This window comes from Bombus affinis, chromosome 4 (genome assembly GCF_024516045.1).
Source record: "Bombus affinis isolate iyBomAffi1 chromosome 4, iyBomAffi1.2, whole genome shotgun sequence".
NCBI lineage: Eukaryota > Metazoa > Arthropoda > Insecta > Hymenoptera > Apidae > Bombus > Bombus affinis.
In genome coordinates, this window is record NC_066347.1 from 7259931 (window position 1) to 7283082 (window position 23152).

General features: G+C 39.5%; 1 protein-coding gene across 4 annotated transcripts in view; it reads left to right on the plus strand.

Moving 5' to 3' along the window:
* The first annotated feature begins 63 nt into the window (after positions 1-63).
* The window catches only part of LOC126915836 (paired box protein Pax-6), a 58279-nt gene continuing 35190 nt past the window's right edge, over positions 64-23152 (plus strand). The window contains exons 1-3 of one of the 4 annotated variants that reach the window (XM_050720936.1): positions 64-765; positions 9413-9719; positions 22716-22968. In XM_050720936.1, coding sequence (XP_050576893.1) covers positions 9707-9719; positions 22716-22968 — 266 coding nt within the window. In that variant the 5' untranslated portion in view covers positions 64-765; positions 9413-9706. The remainder of the gene's footprint in view (positions 766-9412; positions 9720-22715; positions 22969-23152) is intronic. The other 3 variants (XM_050720935.1, XM_050720938.1, XM_050720937.1) reach the window with 3 other exon arrangements.

Below are 23152 nucleotides of genomic sequence, written 5' to 3' on the forward strand. Positions count from 1 at the left end.
TGAGCGTGAGGGGTGGGGGTGCCGAAATCGTGCGGCAGGGATCTTCGCATGAAGGAAGGCAGACTCTGATGGTCAATCGGGCGCCGCGCACCGCAGCAGTGACGCGTCACTGCACCCCTGTTTTCGAGTTGCACGTGTTTCTTTCCTCTTCACCGACGCTCACGTTCAATTGTCCTCTTCTCGTTTTCCTTGGTCAGCTTGCCGCGATAACGACCGATAAACACAGTATACGAGACTCGCCCGCCCGAAAATACCGAAATAGTCGTTGCCGATGGTAGAGAGCGACGTTGTTCTCGCGACGCGGTCATTCTATCACGTTCCGTCGAATCTCGTCTTCGATCGCAGACCACGGGTCTCGTTCGTGTTTCCGTGAACGACGAATCGTTCATCGTCATTGTCGTCGTCGTTGTCGTTTCGTGGTTGTCGATTTTCCCTGTGCCGATTTGCAACACAGGAGGCAATCTTCGTTTTAGATCGATTTGCAGCTAAGCTGCAGTGGTGAATTCCGTTACGAGCATTTCGCGCCACTTCCGTTTTAAACTGTGCAATTCTCAGTGATCAGTGAGACCGTTTCCAAGAAGATCTACGATACGTACAGCGAGATTCATCTGTTTTCGAAGTCGTGGCGAATCGAGCCGCTCGAATAGTACCGCTGGTCGAGCTGCGTTCGAAAAGTGTTGTGAACATCCCGCGGAGACACGTAGCTGCGGATTGTGCTTTTAGCTGGTGACTGGATCCGGCCTGACCACGGCCATTCTCGACACGGTATGTTTATTAGTTTTTATCGTTCGATAAATTTCGATGTGTCAGTCCTGAATGTAAATTTTCATAGAGATGGTCATACGTTATTCGAAGATACAGGTTAGAACGCGCGAAGTTACAGTGCATATGCATACAGCATAATTAAGCCGTGATATGATTTCTTATCTCTTCTAGGTAAATTTCATTTATTTTCTGATGTTTAAGAATGTAAAAGTAGGTTTGCCTGATGTTAATTATCAAGCACTTATAACGGCTGATCCTAAAGCTAGTTACATTTACAACTGCTTTTGCGTCTTCTTAAATTTAACTGGAAATAGGCGCGAAATTTAAAAATTCATATATGGTATGAAACTTGTCGGTTATCAGGATCCGGCGGTCAATGATATCTTGTAAAAATTTCCTCTTCTGTAAACATTATCACATAGAAATTGAATGATATGGCATTCTTTTGCTATTTTATAGTGACAAATTATAAAACGTTATTTATTTCGTAAAATTACATCTTTAAAGTTTTGTATCTGTAATTGCCGACGGATTCGTTACTAGATTGTTAAATAGTTAACTTTGAAAGTATTTCAGTTGCAAGGAAAGGAAATAGCATTAATAATATTGTATATCTTCGAAAAATACAAAGTGCTTTTACTTTTTTTCCACATCTTTTCATATTTTTATTAAATTCAAGTAGTACTGATTTCCACGCGTATTATCTTTATAATAAATTTCATGGTAACAAAGCTTTACGTTAAACCACTTACATTAATACAATCTTGCGATCGCCACTATAAAAGTTGTTTTATATTTTATGCGTTTCTAAAAGCAATAGAGCCAAATAGTTTTCTATACAGAAGTTATTCGTTAACGTTGTGCAACTTTTTCAATCAATTTACCGTCAATCACAAGCTCGCTAATTATTCACTATATCTCGTGATATATTTTCTATAAAAAAAAAAAAACAGATGAAACGTAAGCTAATAATTTACGAAAATACCAAACAGTCGATCCGAGTTAGTAAAACGAAGTGCATTTCTGTGAGCAGTAAATCCTTTACGTAAAGTGCTTTGCAACTGCTATAGCCGCAAGTGATACTATACCTTATTTTACGCCTTGAGCCAGTGAAACTGATTGCTCGTTCCGGATCGTCAATGGACTAAATTTTTTCGCGTAGATTCGCCCATGAGAAATTGTAATAAACCAGAATAGACGTAATAACTTGAAATGCCGACGGCATAACGCTTAGCCACAAATTGCGCGAGCCACAATAGCGCTGTTAACACTCCTGTAGCTTATTGTGATCGCGGAAAAAACGCTGTCAATTGAAAGTGAATTGCATCGGGTTTATACCGTTCGAGGGATTAAATAATGCAGCCGCTACCCTTTGTTATTTACCGGCGAAAATTTGCCGAGCATCCAAATTACCTTTTTCACGTGAAATCGGGGAAATTAAGGTTATTCGCTGTGATTCGTTGAAATTAAGATAAACGAAGCGGGAGACTATAAAGTTCTTCAAAATCGTTTTTGAAAAACTACAATTTTTTTATGTTACAACATTGATAAGAAGCTTGGTTAAATGTCTGAAGTAGCAAAGAATTAAAGATTAAATATGATACTTTTTAATTAGAATGAATTTTAGATTATGTGATAGAGGTCTATACGTAATAAATGCATAGATGAATTTGAAACGATGTTACCTGTTAAATAAGTAAAGCACATCTACTCTGATTGTTATTGATAAAGTGATTTAGATAAGATAAATTGAAGAATTTGCCGACTATATTCAGTATGAAAATGAAGTCTGGTAATTATCAAAGAATAAACCCTCGTCATATTACGAATAGCAAGCGACCGTTTCATATCTTGAAAATGGATCTTTCTTCGTTTCGCGAGAGACATCTTTCGAAGAACAACACGCTGTTAAATCAATTGTAGAACGACGGAACGACGATGGCAGGTTGGAATTTCCGTACGGCGCCGTTTCGCGTTGATTGAGCTTCCGCCGTTGATATTTTCATCTCATTATACTTTCAAAATTTCGGAACCGCGTGCGCGAACGTGCTAGTATATTTCGAACGAATAAAACAAATTTTCCCTTTATGAATAATTTATGCCATCGTCGGCGGAATTAGGGATCGCGGGCCACGATGGCGCGCGGACACGGCGAACACCTGTCCGTCTTTATTATTTTTACACGAACGCCGACTCGTCTGCGAGCGAGCTCCAGAGGTGGGGAAAAAAGAAACATCGCGCGCGCTCATTGAAAGTGATACAATCTCGGAAAATAACAGATGTCCCCTCGTTGCTTTCGAGTGCTCGACAAAGAAACGCTTTCGTCTACCTCTGAGATTTCACGTAAAGCCCTTTGTTGTACTTGAACCGCTCCAGGCTGAAGAGACAACCGGCCTGTCACAGGAAATTTACCGATCCAAATCATTTACTAATTCTATGCACCTTTCTTCTCTTTACAAATTGTGGCTACTAAAGACTTAGCGTTTAGAAAAAATCAAAGAAACCTAACCGCAATCTAATTTTTAAATATGTACCCACCAACATATGATATTTACAATTGTCGTTAAATATATTTTTTTAAATTGCCCTGGATGTACAGAGTTTAGTTTTTAGATTAGGGAAGCCGTAAATGAAAATCTCATTGAGAGAAAACAAATTTTTAGTCTCTTTCTGAAACTCACGATGTTCTACAACAAAATTCCTATAATATTTTTAATGATCATCATCTTCACTAATAACCACATTTGCGCTGAAGCGGCATTGAAAGTTAGTAATAGAAAAGAAGAGAAAGTATACAACATATTGGGTTTTACAATTTGCCTAATACATATCGTGAAAATCACCATGAGAAATCCGCACGCGTGTAATGACAGTTTAGTTTTTATCTTCTTATAATTTGCAATGCGTTGAAGGTCTTTAGCACGGTCTATTATGCGCGTGGGAAGTGTTGTTTTGCGTGCCATCAGTGCATCGTCTCGAAGTTATCGTTCATTCCGCCTAACGAGATGCAACCTGTCGGAGAGATGTGATGTTCAGTACCGTACGAAGTTAGCCGTGGGTCGTATGCTTCTAACGAGAGTAGTTGCGGCTCGTTTTCTCGCTTTCCTTCGCATTCCGCGTCCGACGGTCCTCGAACAGAGGCATCGTAATTTCATGTTTATTTACTGTGCGTCCTGAACCGAAAATTGTCAGGCATTAGGTTAATGTACAAAAATCCTCTTTACATTTAACGATCTCTCGTTAACGAGGCCACAAAATCGCGAAATATTTCTCACCGGAAGTCGTTTTCGCCGAAAGGAAAAGCGTGCGCCCACCTGTATTTAATTGCAAATCGAGCGTCGAGGATGTCGTTACGCGTTGGACCCGTCGCTTTGAAACTTGTTTTTTCGTCCCGTTGCGAGAAAGCGACGAAACCTTACCCCGTGGTAATTTTTCGCGTAAAGTGTCTCAGACTGACTGGCTAACGAAACGAAGTAATTTAATGTGTCGCAGACTCTTCTAAACACGCGACGTAGGAGACCGAAGGAACCGAGTACATAATTAGTAAATTTTGTGCAGATTTAATTTCTGTGAGAATTTAAACACGCTTATACTTAACACACTATACCGGGTGCATTCTGGCTCACCGAATAATACATTTATGTAGGTATGTATCTATGTGTCGATTAATTTCTTCCTTTTTTTTTTAAATTGGAGATATATTAACGAATTCGTTATTAATATATTTAATTTCAATTATCTGCGATTTAAAATCATGACGTAATACAGGAATAGAGGAGAGTCAACGATATATTACTCTTAATTCATGGATTTTGGATTGGTGGTTTCTGCTGAACAAAGTTTCAATAGCAGGAGCAATGAACGCGATAAATAGTACCGTATTACGTTTCATAATCTGATAGTCGCGCTGGGTATTTGAAGTAAATGTGGTGTTTAGTACGATACAATGCGTTGTAACCTATAATCAGTCGATGCCGGTGTACAGCTTGCACATTTTGATCGAGCCGGATCGTCGTCTATAACCGTCCAGTGACCCCCTTCGTCGTGACGTTCCCGCGATGCAGATGAAAGGAGCTAATGATCTACGAAGCGGACCGAAAACCATAATTAACACTTATCGTAACCGCGACGTGATTAACCGTGATGAACGAAAGCGACGGTGGAATACGCGTAGGTGTGCGTCCGCGTCGCACGTTGTAAACTCGCCTTCGGACGAGCTGTCTCGATCGCCAAAGAGCATATTACCGACGATGTAAACACTGTGCTGACCGCAACCATCTCGGCTGTGCAAGAGTTAAATTACACGGTCGATAGTAAAAGCTCTTCTTGCTTTCAGCGGAACAAACGATTTCGTGCGTCAACACACGCTGATCACGTTTGAACTGTGCATCATGTGACGTTTTGTTAGCGTTGTAAATGGGCTAGAATATAATTCTGCAGATCTGGTTTCGCGATATACTTAGTTTTCTATTAGGGCTGCTTTAATAGCTATGTATATGTTCAGAGGATGCTGGTTTATCTTGACAGGGAATTTCTTTTTTTATCTACAGAAGAAGGTATCTGTTTGTTTTAGTCTTTTGATTTTTTTGTGTAGTTTGTATAGGATATGTTATATCATTATATATGTACATTAATTTAGACGATTATTTGTTACTATTAGTTTAGTAGAACATTGTAAATGAATAAAAGTAATATAAGTGTTATAAGATATGCATGATTTTCCTAATCAAAGTGATCATTCTAATCTAGATTCTTCATATGATAAAACAACAATTATGTAAAATACTTCGTAGAGTGTAGTGACATCTAGTAACGATATTTGATGTTTTTCATATCGCAGCGAGTATCTTTTACGAGCACATATCGATGATGAGAATGAAAACCTCAAATAAACAATTAGAATCTAACAATCAGAAATAATGTTAACATAGCAACTGACGTTGTAACGAGTAAAATTTTTTTCGTACGCAAAATACAACGCGTCGCGTGTGTTTTCGATTCGCTTTTCGATCGAAATTTCGAAACAACGGTAGAGAGCGACGAACGATAAATTTATGCGCGGCGTAATCAAGCTTGGAAAAATGGAAAAATTTACCGTCGACACCGCGATGTTTATTATTCACCACAGCGTTATTTATTTTCTGGTACACTTTGAAATTTGCTTTCGGCGAACCAGTTTTGACGGTGCCAATATTTGTCCCGTTTCGCGCGCGTGCGATAATCCCCTGAATTATGTTCTTTGAAGCGGCCGCTGTTTTGTATGCGTGGAAGGGCACGTGAAAGAGCGTGCAGAAGTACAGAGATCAAATCGAGTTCTCGTGATTTACCGTTGGCTTATGAAATCGCTCGCAACAATATCGGCCGGTTATTTTTGATAGTCGGCTCGATGTGTTTCATGCGGAAACATTGATCTGCCTTTACGCGAAACCCCGGCCCGTCGCCCGGCGAAATTTGACTTTTTTCCCTTCGAATGTTTCACACGTGTGCTTTTAATGTATCGCGATTATCAATCCGACAGATTTACGACCAGACATTTTTGTTGCGTTTCCGGAATACTGTGGATTTTTTAGTTTATAAATCTGATACGATTTACTGGAGGAAGGGTAGCTGGTGTTTATGTCGATTTTGGCTTAGGTTAATAAATTTGTGAGATTAAAAGAAATGCAAATTTGTTAAAATTATTTTCGCATATTTTATTTATCTTTCTTCAACAGGAATGCTTTGAGTAATTTGTTTATTGATAGCCGATTAATAATAATCAACCCTTAACAAACGAATTTAATAATATACGAGTTCACTAAATATCTGCGGCAAATTTTTTCGTATTAGATCTTCAGGTCAGAAATGAAAATTCTACAACTTACTTTGATACAATGTTTTATTATAGTATCATCATTATTACAATCTCTTACGTTAGAGATACATCCTATACAACAATGAATGTATAAATGAAGGTACATAAAAATAAACGTATATTTCTCCTGATTGTCAATATCTCTAGCTCATTAACTTCCTTCTGTTAAGGTATCTTTCCTCTCTTAATGATCGTTGACACAATTGTCAAACACGGTACTCTCACCCTTCCGAGGCCTTGAAATCGCACAATACACGGCAATCATCTTCTACTTAATCACTACGCAACATCCTGGTTTTAATTAATTTATGCCAACGGAAAGTCTCGTCGACAGAAGTGTCAGAAATTCCACCGGCGTTTTGTAATAACCAACATTTCACGTTCGTCCGCTTGGCTAACAACGCCATTGTTGGAGAAACATCGCGAGGTTAAGAAATTATTTCAGCTTTTCACTGGATGTCGACACGAGTTCGCGCGTCCGTGTTCACATTCAAACTAAGCATCTCAACGGATCGGACTATTTAAAGCGTAAGAGTGTGAACGGTCCGAGGAAATACGTTTCTTTGCCTGTTTCTGCACTCGGCGACGGTAAATTGCGAATGCTCGTTTAAAATCAGGCTTTTACTGGCGTAAAAGAAAAGAAAAAGAAGTCTGTTCAAACGTTAACGTTCTCCATCCGCGTTTAATCCATCGGGGGCCACTTGACACGTAATTCTTGTGTTTCCAACGGTCCGCTTAACCGTCAGCTTCGAGTCGAAATTAAGCTTTAACGAAAGTCGTCAGTAGGAAACGCGAGACATTCGTCGACTCGTGCTGCCGCGGTGTGAGCCTCCGTGAAAGCGAAATTCAAGCGAAACACGGTTCGCAGCGTTTGCTTTTTCCCTATTGAAAATATAGGAAAAGTCATGAAACGGGATATTACTCGAGACTTGAAAAGAAATATTCTGTGTCGAGTTAATTTTATGGCGTGTTTTTAAGAAGAAATGTTTTCTTGTTGAAATCAGCAAAATTTCATTCAACAAATTTGTTAGAAAAGAAGTTAATCATAAATGTAACAACAAACGGGAAGAAATATACACATTTCCTGATTTTTAGGGAAAGAATATTAAAATTCTATACATACGTTGTCAAACAATCCCATGTTGCCAAGATTCTCTATTTATTGGATTTTTGAACTTCAACTTAACACGACTTCAACTTATTAGCTTTTATTTACTTTTAAAAAATTAATCTATATTAAAATTATAGTATATTATGAAGTACATAATTATATAGCATATTACAATCCTTTGATCACAAAGTATCATTAAAATTAGAAAATGGACAAAAATATACTTATAATGCTTTTCCCTGTGAACTTTCTTTGATAAGGAGTTAATTTTGTAGTATTTCAAATTTGAATATATATATATTTTTTAACTATATACTTATATATATGGATGGCAAAAAACATTGTACGCTATAACGAAGATGGTTTGCTTTATTCAGAACAAAAAGCGAAACAAGAAACATGTACGAAAAGCAGCGTGCTCACGTTGGAATAGAATCTCGAAGGCGGAAGCATGTGCTTCGTTTAGTATGAATAAACACCAGGTTGTTTCTGTGAAACGCCGGCGTGCAAGCTCTCGCTTGTAAATCTTATGCATTAGCCTTCTATGCCCTTGTGACTTCCTGTTGTCGTTGATGTTATAAGATTGCGGCGCGATCGCTATTTTTCTTATTTTCCACGTAATTTTTGCCATTTTCAGCGGTTCGTGCATAGAGTGCCTCTTTATTACAAATTCTCATTAACAACGCGTAAATATACATAGAGTAAAAATGCTTTCAGCATTCGATGGAAGTTTATGAAAGTAAAGTAGATAAAATATGGTATAGTGTTAACTATACCGCTGACACAATGTCGAACATTGTGAATGTCGACATAGTGTCGAATTTTATTTTCGAATGCTTTTTCTCGATCGCGTTGTAAATTTCAATATCAGATAACCGTATTCAACAATTTTTTGTGTTATTGATTTGTACTATCGAATAAACTGATATTCGATAATAGTCTTGTCTCTGATACTACGTTACCGTCGATCGAAGTTAATCTGTTTTTCGTTCAGCGTGGTTTGCATATATATCCGATTTTCCTGTTCTCTTTTCCAAAATTTTAAATATTATTCTTTAAATGACTGTTGTGCTCCTTTTGCGTATGTGATTGTCTATATTTACATTGTCTATATTTTGGTAACATAATTGTAAGTGACCCTCCAGTTAGATAGTATGTAATATGAATTTTATAAATAGAACTAGAAGGGCAGGACATTTTTATAAAATAATGTATTGTAATCACTCAACGCACAACTGCTACGATAAAACTCATTTATACTTCTATTTATATGTTTTGTTATGCGTATTTTATCTAAAGCGTTGCATGAACGATATTGCGTCACACGATATCTTATCTGAAGATACAAGAGATTCTTGAATAAATTTTACATACAAATTCTCAATCACATTTTCAAATATTAAATATCTCAACGATCTTCCTGTAACAAAATGTGTAAAAATCTAGCGCCTTAAGGAAAACACACACACACACGATATATAAATCTCATCCAAAGTGTCGCGTGACTGTGTAGAGTATCTGCCCCAGAAATTCCAAAGACTTAAATAACTCTTATACAAAACTTCTTAATCACGACGTAAATGTCTCTCCTTTCAAATATTACTCTCAACGATTCTCAAACGTTTATCCGCGACCAATTAATCAATGGTAGACGTAAGAAATCGTTGATTTCTCCCTTTCAGCACTGTGTTAGCGTGGCCGGAGGTGGCGGCGGTGGCGGAGGCGGCGGCGGAGGAGGCGGTGGAGGCGGTGGAACGGTCGGCGGCGGTCGGCTGAACCTGCACCTTCGTCCTTGCGGAGGCGGCGGTGGCGGTGGCGGCATCGCCGGAAGTGACAGCGCTTCGGATTACCCGCCAAGTGCTACGGCAGCGCGGAGCAGGGAAGCGGCGGCGGCGGCGCTGCACGCGGCAAGAACCCTGTTGGGCGCGGGGGTGGCTAACCCTTGCTCGCCCACCCCCGAACCGCCCTTCTGGAAGATGCCACACAAAGGTTGGTCAAACGAGCTTGTTTATTTACGCGGCTAAAAACACCACGACCCGAAAGTTCTCGGGCTTTTGTCAACTTTTTTTTTGCCTGATATTTTTTATCATCTTTTTTTATGTGGGGTTATGTTCCTTTGTATTGTGGATAGAATTAGGGAAATGTAAACCTGATATTCATTTATTGTATTGGCGTGTAATACGATCAATTGTTATTATATGTGTATGTATACTTCACATTATATAATATTATATATTATTATTGATTTGCCGATTATATTTTTTTGAAGTATGGGCAAAATTAAGGAGAACTATTATGTATCTAGCATCGATTGATTATTGTATTTTATGATTTATAAGTTGAGTTAGCTTTGGATTCTGTGTTTTTCGTTTTGTCACTTTACGTGTGAGCGGTGAATTAAGCGTAAGCGATGGACTGTTAATTCTTTGTCATGCAAGATTTTTGGTTATTATATTAATTAGAGTCTAGAGTCAGTCATTTGAAAGTGCGTAATTTATTAAATTAAAATTAAAACTCAGTACAACTGTTTTTGAGATTCAAAATGTAATTCCTATCGCGTAGGCTGGTCGATGTTATAAGACAAGTAGTTAAGGTCAATCGTAAAGCATACATATTGCTTTTACTGTGGTATAACAATTTTTAATGCGTAACCATTCTAAAACAAATTTTAATTACGAAAGTTTTAAAAATGCACTATTGTCACTTTATACACATCTATTTATAAATATTACAAAACTCATTCAACACAGATGGAATTGCTGTTGCACAACATCCCCACGCCAAAGTGTTCGATTGTAATCCGTGCTTCGATGAACTGAGAGTTTAGCCTTTCCTTCTCTTTATTTGATTTTGCTTACAAACTATATTAATCAAGCTTTCACGTATTTCAAAGCAATTTTTTATTTTTATCACATTACTATTTTCTTCTCTACCAACGTGACGTTTTATTGACATATTATTTAATAACAACAATAAAATTCTGTAGGAAAAAGAGTAACGAACGTCTCTCAAACCTGTTAAGAAGACAAGTTCTTCTTTTTCAATAAGAAAAAGAGTGGAAATCACGAGACTCAGAAAACTGAAAGGTGGCCGATTATCTGTCATTCAGACGCGGTATCTGGACGATCCGGCTCTTGTATCTCGTTGACTGTGCTAATAGAAGGCCGTTACAATGCGGTCGAGCGTCGGTCGCCTTTCGTATTGTCAGCGATCGTTAGCGTCAACTTTGTACCGTGTACCGTGAAACCCGAGACACGGGGATATTTTATTTCCTTTTCTTCTTTTTTATCGATACACAGTCGGGTTGAACGATGGTCGTATCTTCGGGATGGATTTTGAGTTGTCTCCAACCGGGACGCGAGGGCCCGGTTCCTTGAATCAGTTCTGAGCCTTGCTCTGATACAAAATGCCGACGAACACGAGCTCTTCTCTGGATGTTTCGATCTACTTGACCACCTAGATAGGTCCTCTTATTTTTATACAAGATTTCTTAATTCTTGCTATGAACAAGACTCTTGATGGTAAAATGCATACGATTCAATATTTCAATTAACTTATGGAATAGTAGAGTTTGTATAATTAGATGGATGTTTGTATTTAAGTTATGTTGTAAATTTTTATGCAATTGAAAATGGGATACTCGGTTGTGTAAAAATATGTCACAAGAAAAAATCAATATTTTCAATGAAGTTAATTTAATACCAGTAATTCTGATGTTAGTCCAATCATAACTTACCAAAAATGTATTGTTTATACCAACCAATTTCTTTCTACAACTCCAACCGTACTCGCTACAATAAATATTCTAAACTGTCGCTAATTCTGAATACTTAAGACTAGAACTACCGATAGTTAACACGATGCTATTATACCAAAATCAATTAAAATGACTGGTCTTTAAAAAATACGTAATAATAGAATATTTTTATATTTATTGATTTATTACTTTCTTACAGAAGGAATTCCATGTTACGTAGTACATTTTTGGTATAATTAATCCATCTAGGCCCATCATCCCTAAACGAGGCTTGGCACATTTATAAAATTGTAGAACCAATCGTTTTGACTGGTATGGTATTTCTAGTGTTAACATCTAGCGATCTAGCGATTTTTCCTGATATCTGATATCATTATATTGAATGATACGCAGTAAAAATTTTATAAACGTGTGGGAAGTTGTACAAAACGAGGAAATTGGTTAATTGGGTTCGATAAACAGATTGCAGAACCCTTTTACACTTCGACAAGTACCAGTCATTTTGACTGGTATTGATATAAGTAACCTTGATACAAAATTATTTTGAGTTTGAATACATAAAAAACAAAATAAAATTCATTATATTATTCCTTTATTTATCGTTGCGAAAGTCATTACATCATTGTGGAAAAAAGATATAACATGAAGTAGGAATTTTTAAATAAAATTGTAAAACCAGTTAATTTGACTGGTGTGGTAGTTCTAGTGTTAAGAAATCCTTGATCCTCAAGCATTCCTGCAACCGCAAAGCTTTGCCACATATTATTTTACTTTAATGCAACATCGAGTACCCTAATTAACAGTGTATCCTTTCTAAACGCGTCTCAATTTACATCTTGTTACCTTTCCGCTAACGGTTGGCCGATGTTTCTGGGTGGCCCCGTAGGATCACATAGGTGGTTCGGATCGCACCGCAGCCTTCGGGGCGAAATTTGTGACCTTCGCAATGAGTTATACGAAGGGGTGCGCAAATACGTGTACGCTTATGGGCTTAGGTGGGGCTCGCGGTTACCCCCGGGGTTAGCCGGTAACCCGACACGCCTTTCCTTGGCTTCTGTCGGGCCAACAGCCCCTTCAACGGAGAACTCGACGCTCGAAGGGTGGCGCCTTTTACCTAAAAAGCTTCTGCCGATTCGGTGCTAGCCGACTTTCCCCTCCTATCCGACTACAACACTCGGCACAATCGGGGTGTATTGCTTCGGGTCAGGCTGGGTCAGGCGTTGGCTTTAATAACCGGAGCGCCTACACCGCCAATTTGTCTCTCCTTTGTGAACGTTCGTTTCGCGTTCTATCTGTGTGCGTGCTCCTCGCCTCTGTTTGCTACAAATCGGTGCACGACGTTGGTCAGATTAATTCGTGCGTTCTTCAGGGCGCGAATCGTTTTCCATTGTATTGATTTTATACGCGACTTTTAGTTCTGATTCTATATCTTGCTTCATATTTTTTAGTTTAAAATACGATTGCGTATTTAATTGAAGTTTAATTGCTATGTATTTTCTGTTTATAAATGTCGACGAAAATTGCGCAAGTATACTTTCAATTACGATCTACATGTATATTTAATGTTCAGTTTTTGTATTATCGATAACTTACATTTCTTCCCTCGATTAGGTTTTCTTAAATATTCATGTTATCTTTATACCACATACACCTTCATGAGTGATTAAAAATACTTGATATGACATATACTACCCTCTTATGATTTTATACAAACTATCAAAATGAAAAACCGCAGGACTAAAAAATCAACTTGCCATACTCAACCTAGCTAAAATAAACCTTCAACCCCCGCCCCCAAATTTGTAGCTTTTTTCGCAAGCAGACAACAGTTTCTCCACCACCCCGAAACCTAGAACCACACATCAATCTGGTGAATTCCCTTCAGTTTCAGTCCGTTAAAATTGATTCGCGCGGCAGGTCTCAGGTCAGGGCGTTTGTACCAGGGGCGTGTATGTTTATCCGAAGTTTGGTCGGATCGTATTACGTTCGACGATCATAATACCCGAGTTCGAGCACAGAAGAGTTCTCTCCCCTTCGGGTGGTGGTGTGAGCACCATTCGAGCATCAGAGAAAGTCGCGAGAGGAGACCTACAACTACAATACCCTTGCGGCACGAGCTTGCGCGGACGCATACACATACGAACATGCACACAACCACCGTCCTTTCTTGTACGATTTTCTATCGTCTCCTCTTCGTTCTTTGGCTCGGTGTTTCCCCTTCATCTATCTCTCCTTGCTTCCATAAAAGCAGCCCCCGTAGCTATTGGAATCAAACGGCCGATTCACGAGAGCACTTTATTTCGTGCTACGTTACAAGATTTGTTAATGGTTATGGGCGCTCGTGTGCCGGGCGGCTCGCGTGCCAGCCGAAGCTGTGGAGATTACCTGCGCTGGCTTTTCGAGGGGCAATAAATGTCGAGGGTGCGGGATTATCCATGCCCAGGCAATAGGATATCGCTCGTAATGCATCTCCAGATTTCCTGTTAGTTTCATAATTTATGCTACAGCCCCATTGATGGAACAGTTTTCCTTCCGGGTCTTTGGTCAGTTCTCCTATTGTGCGAAGAATCGACTGGTTTACCCTTTATAAGTGGAATTTTGTTTGCATAGGAAAATAAAATGTCGGTCTGAGTATATTAGGAACTAATTAATTCCTATAAGTAAATTAGATGGGATCAATATAACGATATAATAATTAAATAGAATAGCATAGTGTTGGACCCGTCGAAGTCCAAGAAATGGAATGATATGTAAAAGTTGCGTACTAACAATACGAAATGACGATTTGAATATTTGGATAATTGAATATTTGAATGTTTGGAAATTTAAGAATTTGAAATCGACGTAAATGCATTGTCAATAAACGTAAATAATGCAACATATTCGAGTATGTATCCTCATTTTAGAAAATTCGAATGATTGAAAAGTTACTTGAAGAGAAAAGGAATTGGGTAATTGTTACATTATATAGACAGACTGTACTCTATACCTGTTTTGTTATTTTCTGATGTCGGATAATGGTGAGTCGAAGAAATTGAGTTTCGAGTGGAGACGACTGAGAGAACAATTTTTGAGAAGAACAATTCTGCAACGTTGTTGGTTCTGAAGCTGTATTGTAACGAGTAACAATCAAGTTTGCCTTGTGTGGTTCTCCATCAGTAGAACAATTATACGTAACATCATTTTAAATAGCCCTCCTCCTATCATATAAACTCCGTATTTAATGTTAATTTTGTAATATTAAATACGTAATTTGAAAGATATATTTCGGATTAAATATTTAATATTTATTATTCAATAATTTTTGCATACATATATTTAGCAACGTATAAACTTCGTATTTACAGCTTCAATATTTAAATCAACCAATTGATGAACAAAATATCCATTAGCATTATACATAGATAATTAAAAGTGGTGAGAAAGACGGAACCCTTTAACGCCTCTCAAACTATATAACAACTTGGCAAGAGCAAAATCGAAAAGAAAAGCAAAGGGAAAGGACAACTAAAGGGAAAACAGAGGTACGTCAGCGACTTTAAATTACCCGGCGCGCATTTAAATACCAATTACATTACCAGCGACTTCGCAATTATAATTAAGGAACGCGCGAGTGTAATCACCCGACTACTAACTTCGATGCCATGTCGGCAGGCGGGGGCGCGCGCGTTTCCGTGGTTTCTGTTGGTGGTGAAAACCGACGAAGATCCGATGCCTCGCGGCTTTAATAATAAGACGCGTGGTAATGAGTATACGCCGTTAGGATGGCGTTGCTTTCGCTAATTCAACGCTGCTTCTTAATACTGGCCCTTAATGAATTCGTCAGAGGAGGAACCTCAAGCGAGATGGAGTACGTTTTAAGCCCATTAGAGTAAGGAAGACAGATAGAACATCTCTCTCTGCCCGCGATTCAACTCATTACAGTATGTATGCTTCGCACGCCATCTTTGATGTCGCGGTAGGACGCGCTCAGATGAAACTCTTGCTTCCTCGTGGCGTGGATTTAGCCCGAATAACGCTTCCAGCAAGTTGTCAGAGCGAGCACTCTCTTCTCTTCGTTTCTCTCCTCTCACGCTTTCAATCCTTCATCCCGACAACGTGATAATAACGTTTAACGAGTGTTACCTCTCTTTTGGACTAAATAAAACGTATTATACCGCCGGTTTTCTCGCGCTACTTATTCTCCTCTTCCGTCATTGACGCCAGTGACATGCATGAATGAAAAGAAAATATGTATTTCCAGCGGAACGTGCGCGCACGCGGGATATTCTTCGCGCGCGCCGCGGTCTCTTCGCTTAATGGGATTACCGCTTGTTACGTCTTTGAACGTTATTAAGCCACGAAGGTCGATTCTCTTGGGGCAACAGCACGCTTTTCTAGCACGGTGCATGAATGCGATGGAAAAAGGGGGAAATTCTGTTATCTGATCTTGAAGGTTTCGTTGACGCGGAAACTTGTTAATCGTATAGGAATTCTGCCATGGTAGGTAGACGAGGTTCGCCATTCAAGTTTCTTATTTGCGTAGAGAGTCTCCCAGCTGAAAAGCATTAGTTTTGGAACTGAGATATAAAAGTTTGTGTAAATGTTTAACTAGAAATACTTGTATGCGACTAAAGGATTGTGCTAAATGAAATTCATTTATAGTTCTTCAAAATTTATTTGAATTTCTTGTGCTATTTCTAGTACTAAATGAGCTCTATGAAACTCTACCTGCTGTGTCCTTGTGTAAAAGTATTTAATTCGAAAAATGTAATATCGCTAACTTGAACATTAACTTCTAGAATGCATAAGATATGCGTGTGTATATATATAACTGTGTGGGTATATCATTAAAATATTTTCAGCTTAAAATGCTACATTAACGATGGCTATATCAACAACACTCAGATTGCAATATCGAACTTAATAAAACGAAATCTGACAAGAACAAGAGTCTTCCAATTCATTAAACGAACGGAGCATCTCGGAGTGCTCGATAACTTTTTCTAGAGATTGGTCGCCGGCTCGAGGAGTTTACATGATTTTAACGAGAATGGCGGCACTTCATGTCGGAAATATCGCCGTGTCGAACTCTCTGTGCGGTCTACGACATGGAGTGAACCGGTCATGAAAACTCTTAACGTTCGAAAGGATGCCACTCGAAAACGCACTGGCTAATTACGCGCGTAATATTATTGCGTTCCATTAAACAAGCATCCTGACGTAAACTTCCCGTCATCGTTGGGAATTGAAGTGGTGTATTAACCAGTTCGCTGGCCTGTTTTGTTTCTATTATGGGATAACGATCAATCGTGTTTCTTTCCAGCCATTTGCTGCTTACTTTCTCACGGAGAAATATATCGTTTAGTATCGCATTGTTTACGAGTGTGCATATATACATTCGCTGCTGTTACCCCGCTGGAAAATTGCTAATTCGCCATAGTCTCTCTGTAGCGTTAGTGAACATTATTAGATGCGAAACGGAGTTACACGACGCGACGGTTTACGAGCTATCGTTAGTCTCGCGCTAGTTTCACGAGGAACTGCTGCCCAAATAAAGAATGTCGTAAGTGGAACGTACATATCGTTGAAGCACTCGCGAATGCATGGTAGAGAGATAACGCCTTCTGTATGCCACTGGTTATTACTTGCCCTGCGTTCTAGCCCGTATACGCGCCCTAGTAAAATGTGGATTACGTGTACTCTCTATAACACGACTATTTTTTGGATATAGCTCGTTTTTAGCAGGAAAATTTATAGTTTGGGTAAAGGAACTGAAGTGTTATGTCGTGATAGGTGTAAAAGGAATGCTCAGATGTTTCAACAAAAAACGTTTATTAAAATTTAGTAACAACTGACGTCCAATAACAACTGGCAACAAACAACAATTAACAATTAGCAATTAGCAACGCTTGGTAACGATCAATGCTTGACGCAGGTTATAGGAAGTAGAGCGCTCTTTTCGTGTGATCCTTCGCACTTCGCAGCTCGGGGCAGACTGAATCTCTTTGATTCAAAAGCCACGCCGATTCTTTTCTTTGTTGGCCATCGATATCGCGCGCGTTTGTTAGAAGTCCGCGACGACTGCCACGTGTGCGGTCTCTCAAAAATTCGGCGTAGGGATATGGATGACACCTAAGGCTTGTCGGCATAGCGCTTTTAAGATACAGCGCTTTGTGCCGCGAAACCGTTGGAAATTTCCGAGGTCGAGTGCCGCCACAGAACTAACGAGATGAGGTATGTTTGCGATTGAAGTATGGTTTAATTATTAGTCATTTATTTATGTTGGTTACCTAATATTTTATCCTGATACACATGTATTTCAATCGTAGAGCATAGTTGAGTGAAGTGCGAATTGAAATTCACATACAGTTTTTTGCCATGTGTCAGTGCTACTTTAATTACGTAATTCAGCTTGCTTGTCTTCTAAAAACTGGATTATAAATCAGCTTATTTTTTCTAACGAAAATATCACAAAAATAAATATCACGAAAATATGTAATCTACTACTACGTTAGTAGGATAATGTTGCGCTTGAAAATTCCAAGATTAACAGAGCTAACACCAAAACAAGTATATACAAGTTGCCTCACAGATAGGTACGGTACAAACGAGGCATGCAACATTTTTCTGATTTCACAGTGCCGACACTATATGTACATTTGCTTTCTATCCTTTCTAACTGAATCGCGTATATACATGTATATGTATACATACTCGTGTAACAGTCTTTAAAAAACAAATAGGGTAAAAAAAATCGCATGGTATTATCATCGCAAAATCGTACCAATCTCGCGTATCTTATCTGCATCTTACAACTACTTGCTCCAACTCTTAGCATATCAAAGTTCTGTAGACTCAAACGAAGCGCTATTACAAGATATTCCGAGGTGCAAAACGAGTGGAAATTGTATTAATCGTTGCGAAGACAGTATTTATACGCTACAAACAGCAGACTCACACAAGTATTTCCACGCTTAAACAGAACGAAATGGCAGAATTTTCACTCCTCCCACCCCTCTTGTCTAGGGCGGTAGCGTTAGGAACGGTAGGTTTAGGGGTTGTTTGGCGAGGGAGGTCGGTCGCGGCGAGAGAGAGAGAGAGAGTGGGAAGGGAGGGTGAGAGGAACGGACGGTAGGGCGGCGACGGAGGGGCTGTAGCTGAGAGGGGGTGGTTGGACGGAGAGGAAGGGTGCCGCGACGTCGTGCGCCGGCAGGATGGGATTTAATCTGTGTCCCGTTTCACGCTCAGCCAAGTGGAACCTTTTTGCCTCACTTTGCGGCATGACTCGCTTTTGCGCTGGTCGTCGCGTAGATTAACGCGAAATTATATATAAAGAATGTGTGCGGACGGCGTGTGCACGGGTCGTCGGTGCCGCTGTGCTACGGACGATTCGCTCTCCTCGCGCGAGACGAGAGAGAAACAAGGAGGAAAGGATAGGAGCGGAGCTAGTAGAGGGAGAGAGAAAGCCTTCTACTTTGTGCGTTCCTCCAGCCGGTTTCTCTTTCGCCGTGTATGTATGCACCCGAGTCACACCCTCTTTGTAATGAATTAAAACTGGTGAAAAACCAGCGTCGGGTTTGTGTTGTCCCACAAAGCGGAGACGACGGCGTGTTCTCGCGGCGACGCGACGCGACGTCGGGATTTCGATGCCCCCAACCGTTTATTTTTACGACACACGAGTTTCACAGTAAAAGCAGCGGCCCCCGCGAGGGGATCGGGCAACCATATCGATGAAACAGTCTTGAGTTTTGCTCGATTTCCTAGGTCGTGATTTTCAATACATATATTTTCGAGGACGTTAGAAGAAATAGATGATTGTCTAAGATAGATTTCTATAGGAGGTTAGGAGAGGATTTCTTAGACCGTGCGTTGTGCTCATGATTAAATTATTTATCGTGCGAGGCAAAGACAGTTTGATGCACGAACCGATCGCATAACAGTAACGGTTTATACGGCAACATCTTGCTGGCATAAAGAAGAATGTGTTCCTTTGCGAGAGATAATCTTCTTTCTCGCTGAATGAAAGAACTCTGTATGATTAGATAGTCGGTAGCAGACACGAATGTTCAGTCCCAGTGTTATTTTAGAATATGGCGTGTGATGTGCCAGGAAATGTTTCCCATGATTTTTGCGTTACACGCATCGAAAAATAATGCGTGTCGTTTGTAAATACACTTACATAGGTGGTTATTCGCGTGGCCGCCGAATGAATATTCATCGAGTGGTCGCAAGGTGAAGCAGGGTTTTCGAAGGATAGCCGTCATTTTAATCGGATCAAGAAAAAAGTCTTAACGTTATGTCGTTATCGTTTCTTTTACGCGGCATGCATAATTGAATAGACATTGCGCTTCCATTCAAAGTCCACCATCGCTTTCAGTGCTGTCATCAAAGTACCCTGTAGAAATGCCTATTATCCATTAACATATCTCCATTTTTTTATGCAAAGTTCTTGTTTGCCTTGCCCCTTAAAGACATACGTTCAGATAGGGTCCCGAGATAACGATTAATAAACTGAGCCTTAGCGAGTTTATTTCATGAATCCATACGATTATGTGTGTGTTTTTTTACGAGTTTCACTTTTGAAAGTTACGTTCGATATAAAGCCAACTTTCGATAGCGTCGCGCATATGATAAAAGTTTAAATTTAGCGATATTAAGTACTTTATCAAACGTCTAATTTAGTAACTTCACCGTGATAAACAGCTAGATGGAGAAAATAGAGAACGATCGATTGCAAATTATCTAAATGCTTAACCAAAAATGATTTGTACCGCCACACGACAGAGTACTATATACAATGCATTCGTCCAGGTATTAACAGAAATTAGTCGATAATAATATTTATTTCCTTCAAGTCCCGCGCTTTTTACCTTTGAAATTTATCATTAATTTAATTCTACCAGGAGAAAGTACATAAAAATCGAGAGAACAGCAAATGAGTATCTTTGTAGCCGTCTTTTGCCAGTTCTTTCAAAAATAAAAAAGAATCGCGATATTTTCGGCATTGTGTTTGCAGTAATGTAATATCGCGAAGCGGTAGGATATTCGAGGAAGGAAAAGTGACAGATAGTTGTAGAGGCGGAAACACGCCCACTTTGAGCGTGAAATAAGCACGAAACGCGTGGAATTTCGGCCCTCTCGTGATGCCGGGAAAAGGCTGATGAGAACGCGTGGTGTGCCTGCGACGTTACACACAAAGTGGTTTCATACGGTGCCGCAGCGCCACGGCAAACCATTCAAATTGCGTTTCAACTATTTCTTGTCGTTTTGCGCCGCGCAAAAGCAGGAGATTAATTAAATTCGTTAATTGCAAGATGCATTTAGCGCGAGCAGCAATGCCAAGTACGGCAGCCGCGCTGTAGTCCCTGCTCCCAGCCGTGTGCACCCCGTAGTCACGGCTGCAAGGTTCGTTCCGCCCTTATTCTTCGCACGCTGTCGGCGTTAGCACGTAAATTTAGAGAAAGGTCGGCGACAAAAGAGCAAAAGGCCCACTTTGCACGTCCACCCCGTTGTGTTTCTTCGTGCCCTGTAAAACCATGTAGATTCTTTGGCGGCGGGAACGTTAACGTTAACGTCCTTCGAGGGTGGCGCTTCGTTCAAATCGTTTCGTTTTCCTGGTAATGGCAAAGCGAAATAACGTTGTTCTTTCTTGTCTTTTACAGCGTTCTCTTTTTAAAATTCCTTTTTATCATTTTTGTTTTATTATTTCGTTTTTGAAAATACATCTTGGTTAATGATGGAAGTATGGTGCGTGAATAGTTTGATTATTTGCAATCGTTTATCATGTTAATCCTACTGCGTTCCTTCATTTTAGGTCCAATTATATCTTTAAAAAATTATTACTGGTATGCACGATTTGATGCATTCATCGGAACGGCGGTTTATTAAAACACGCATTCACCGTAATAACACAGAGTTATTATTAAATACAGATTCTTTGGTGGTGGGAATGTTAACGTCCTTCAATGGTAGCCTTTGTCTCCTGTTCTTTTTCTCTGTCCTTTTATAAATTCATTTTTACCGTTTTATTTTTGAAAATACATTTTGATAAATCGCCGAGGTACGTGCGCGAATGGCCTGATTATTTGCAGTCGTTTATCTTGTTAAATTTAACAAAAGTCTATTGATTTTTACGAACGCGTGTCATCGAAAAACGAGTTAATTGTGGTTTCGGCTATTTTCATCGATTAACCAATGCAAATATTGCCAGTGTACTCTTTAGTGTTTGGAATTGTACCTCCGCAATTGTAGACAGTTACAATCGTTCTGACTGTGTTGCGTAACGGAATTAACAATGGCGACCTTTTTTTTTTTTAAATATTCATCGTCTACAATTGACTCGCGTTCTATGGGCATTGTAATTATTAAGAGTCGCGAATATTTGCGTATATCTTATGCAAATTGTTACACGATTTACAACAAATTCAACGTTACTGTTATTTGTAGTTCTCCCTTCCATTTTAACGATCACATGGCGTATACGCCATATATTATTCTGGAACAGTACACGTACGAGGATTAACCTTTTGCGGTCCAACTGTATCTTCCAGGCAGTTTCAAGCGCCATGATTCTCCGTCTCCAGAAACATTAACTACGGAGTAACACGCAGAAGAATACACGCATTTTTGTCTGTGTCATTTTATAATCGAGATATATTTTTACCTTTTTTATATACCATTGCATATCTCTCTTTAGGAAATTTAAATAAAAATGTATAAGAAATCTATCTGGCTGCACGCTGCTGTATTTTAACCACTTTAACCCGTTCCACAGAACGACTATTTAAAAATTTGATAAAAAAAAAAAGATATTAATCACCAACAAAACATCAATTTTCGAATCACAGGTATTAAACGTTTATTAGAAATCCCATTTCATCAATATTAATTCTATTCCTCTTCCCCTCCTCTTTCCAAAAAAAAACAAGATCCGCTACGCATCGATATTTGGCCGCGTGAAAGGAATTAATCGTTCAGTGGAAAATCGAATTTCCGATCTTCAATCCATGATGTTAGTAGCCGCATTATATCGAGAATTGAATCGACAATGTGGTGATTATCAGTAGCACGCGGTTCGTCATCGCCTATGTATGTCCACGACGATGTTGATGACGATGCATGCGGTGCAATCAGACTAATAAGAACGTGGACGATGCGTACGCGTGGATACATATGGGTTGGTGTTTATCCAACCAGACACTCTGGCTAAGTGACAGAATACACATTGCGCGCGTTTTGATTCACAGAGGAGGACTTGATGCACGGGGGTGGTGCGGGTATTGGCGGGGGTTCTATGGTCGGACAGAACTCAATATTTGGGTGCTCGGCTGCAGGACACAGCGGGGTTAACCAGCTTGGCGGTGTTTACGTCAACGGCCGACCATTACCAGACTCGACAAGGCAGAAGATCGTCGAACTGGCCCACAGTGGTGCTAGGCCCTGCGACATCTCGCGCATACTGCAAGTCAGCAATGGATGCGTTTCCAAGATCCTCGGCAGGTCAGTCATGGATCATCGTTCAGGACGAAAGACTTTGAGAAACTTTGATATAACATTCGTATGATTGTCAAAAGATTAAAGTAATTCTGAATTGGCTAGGAATCTTATAATTTTGAAAGAGACTGACTCTTTTTTATTTTATATTTTATTATTGCCCTCTTCTTTATTATAACTTAGATGAATA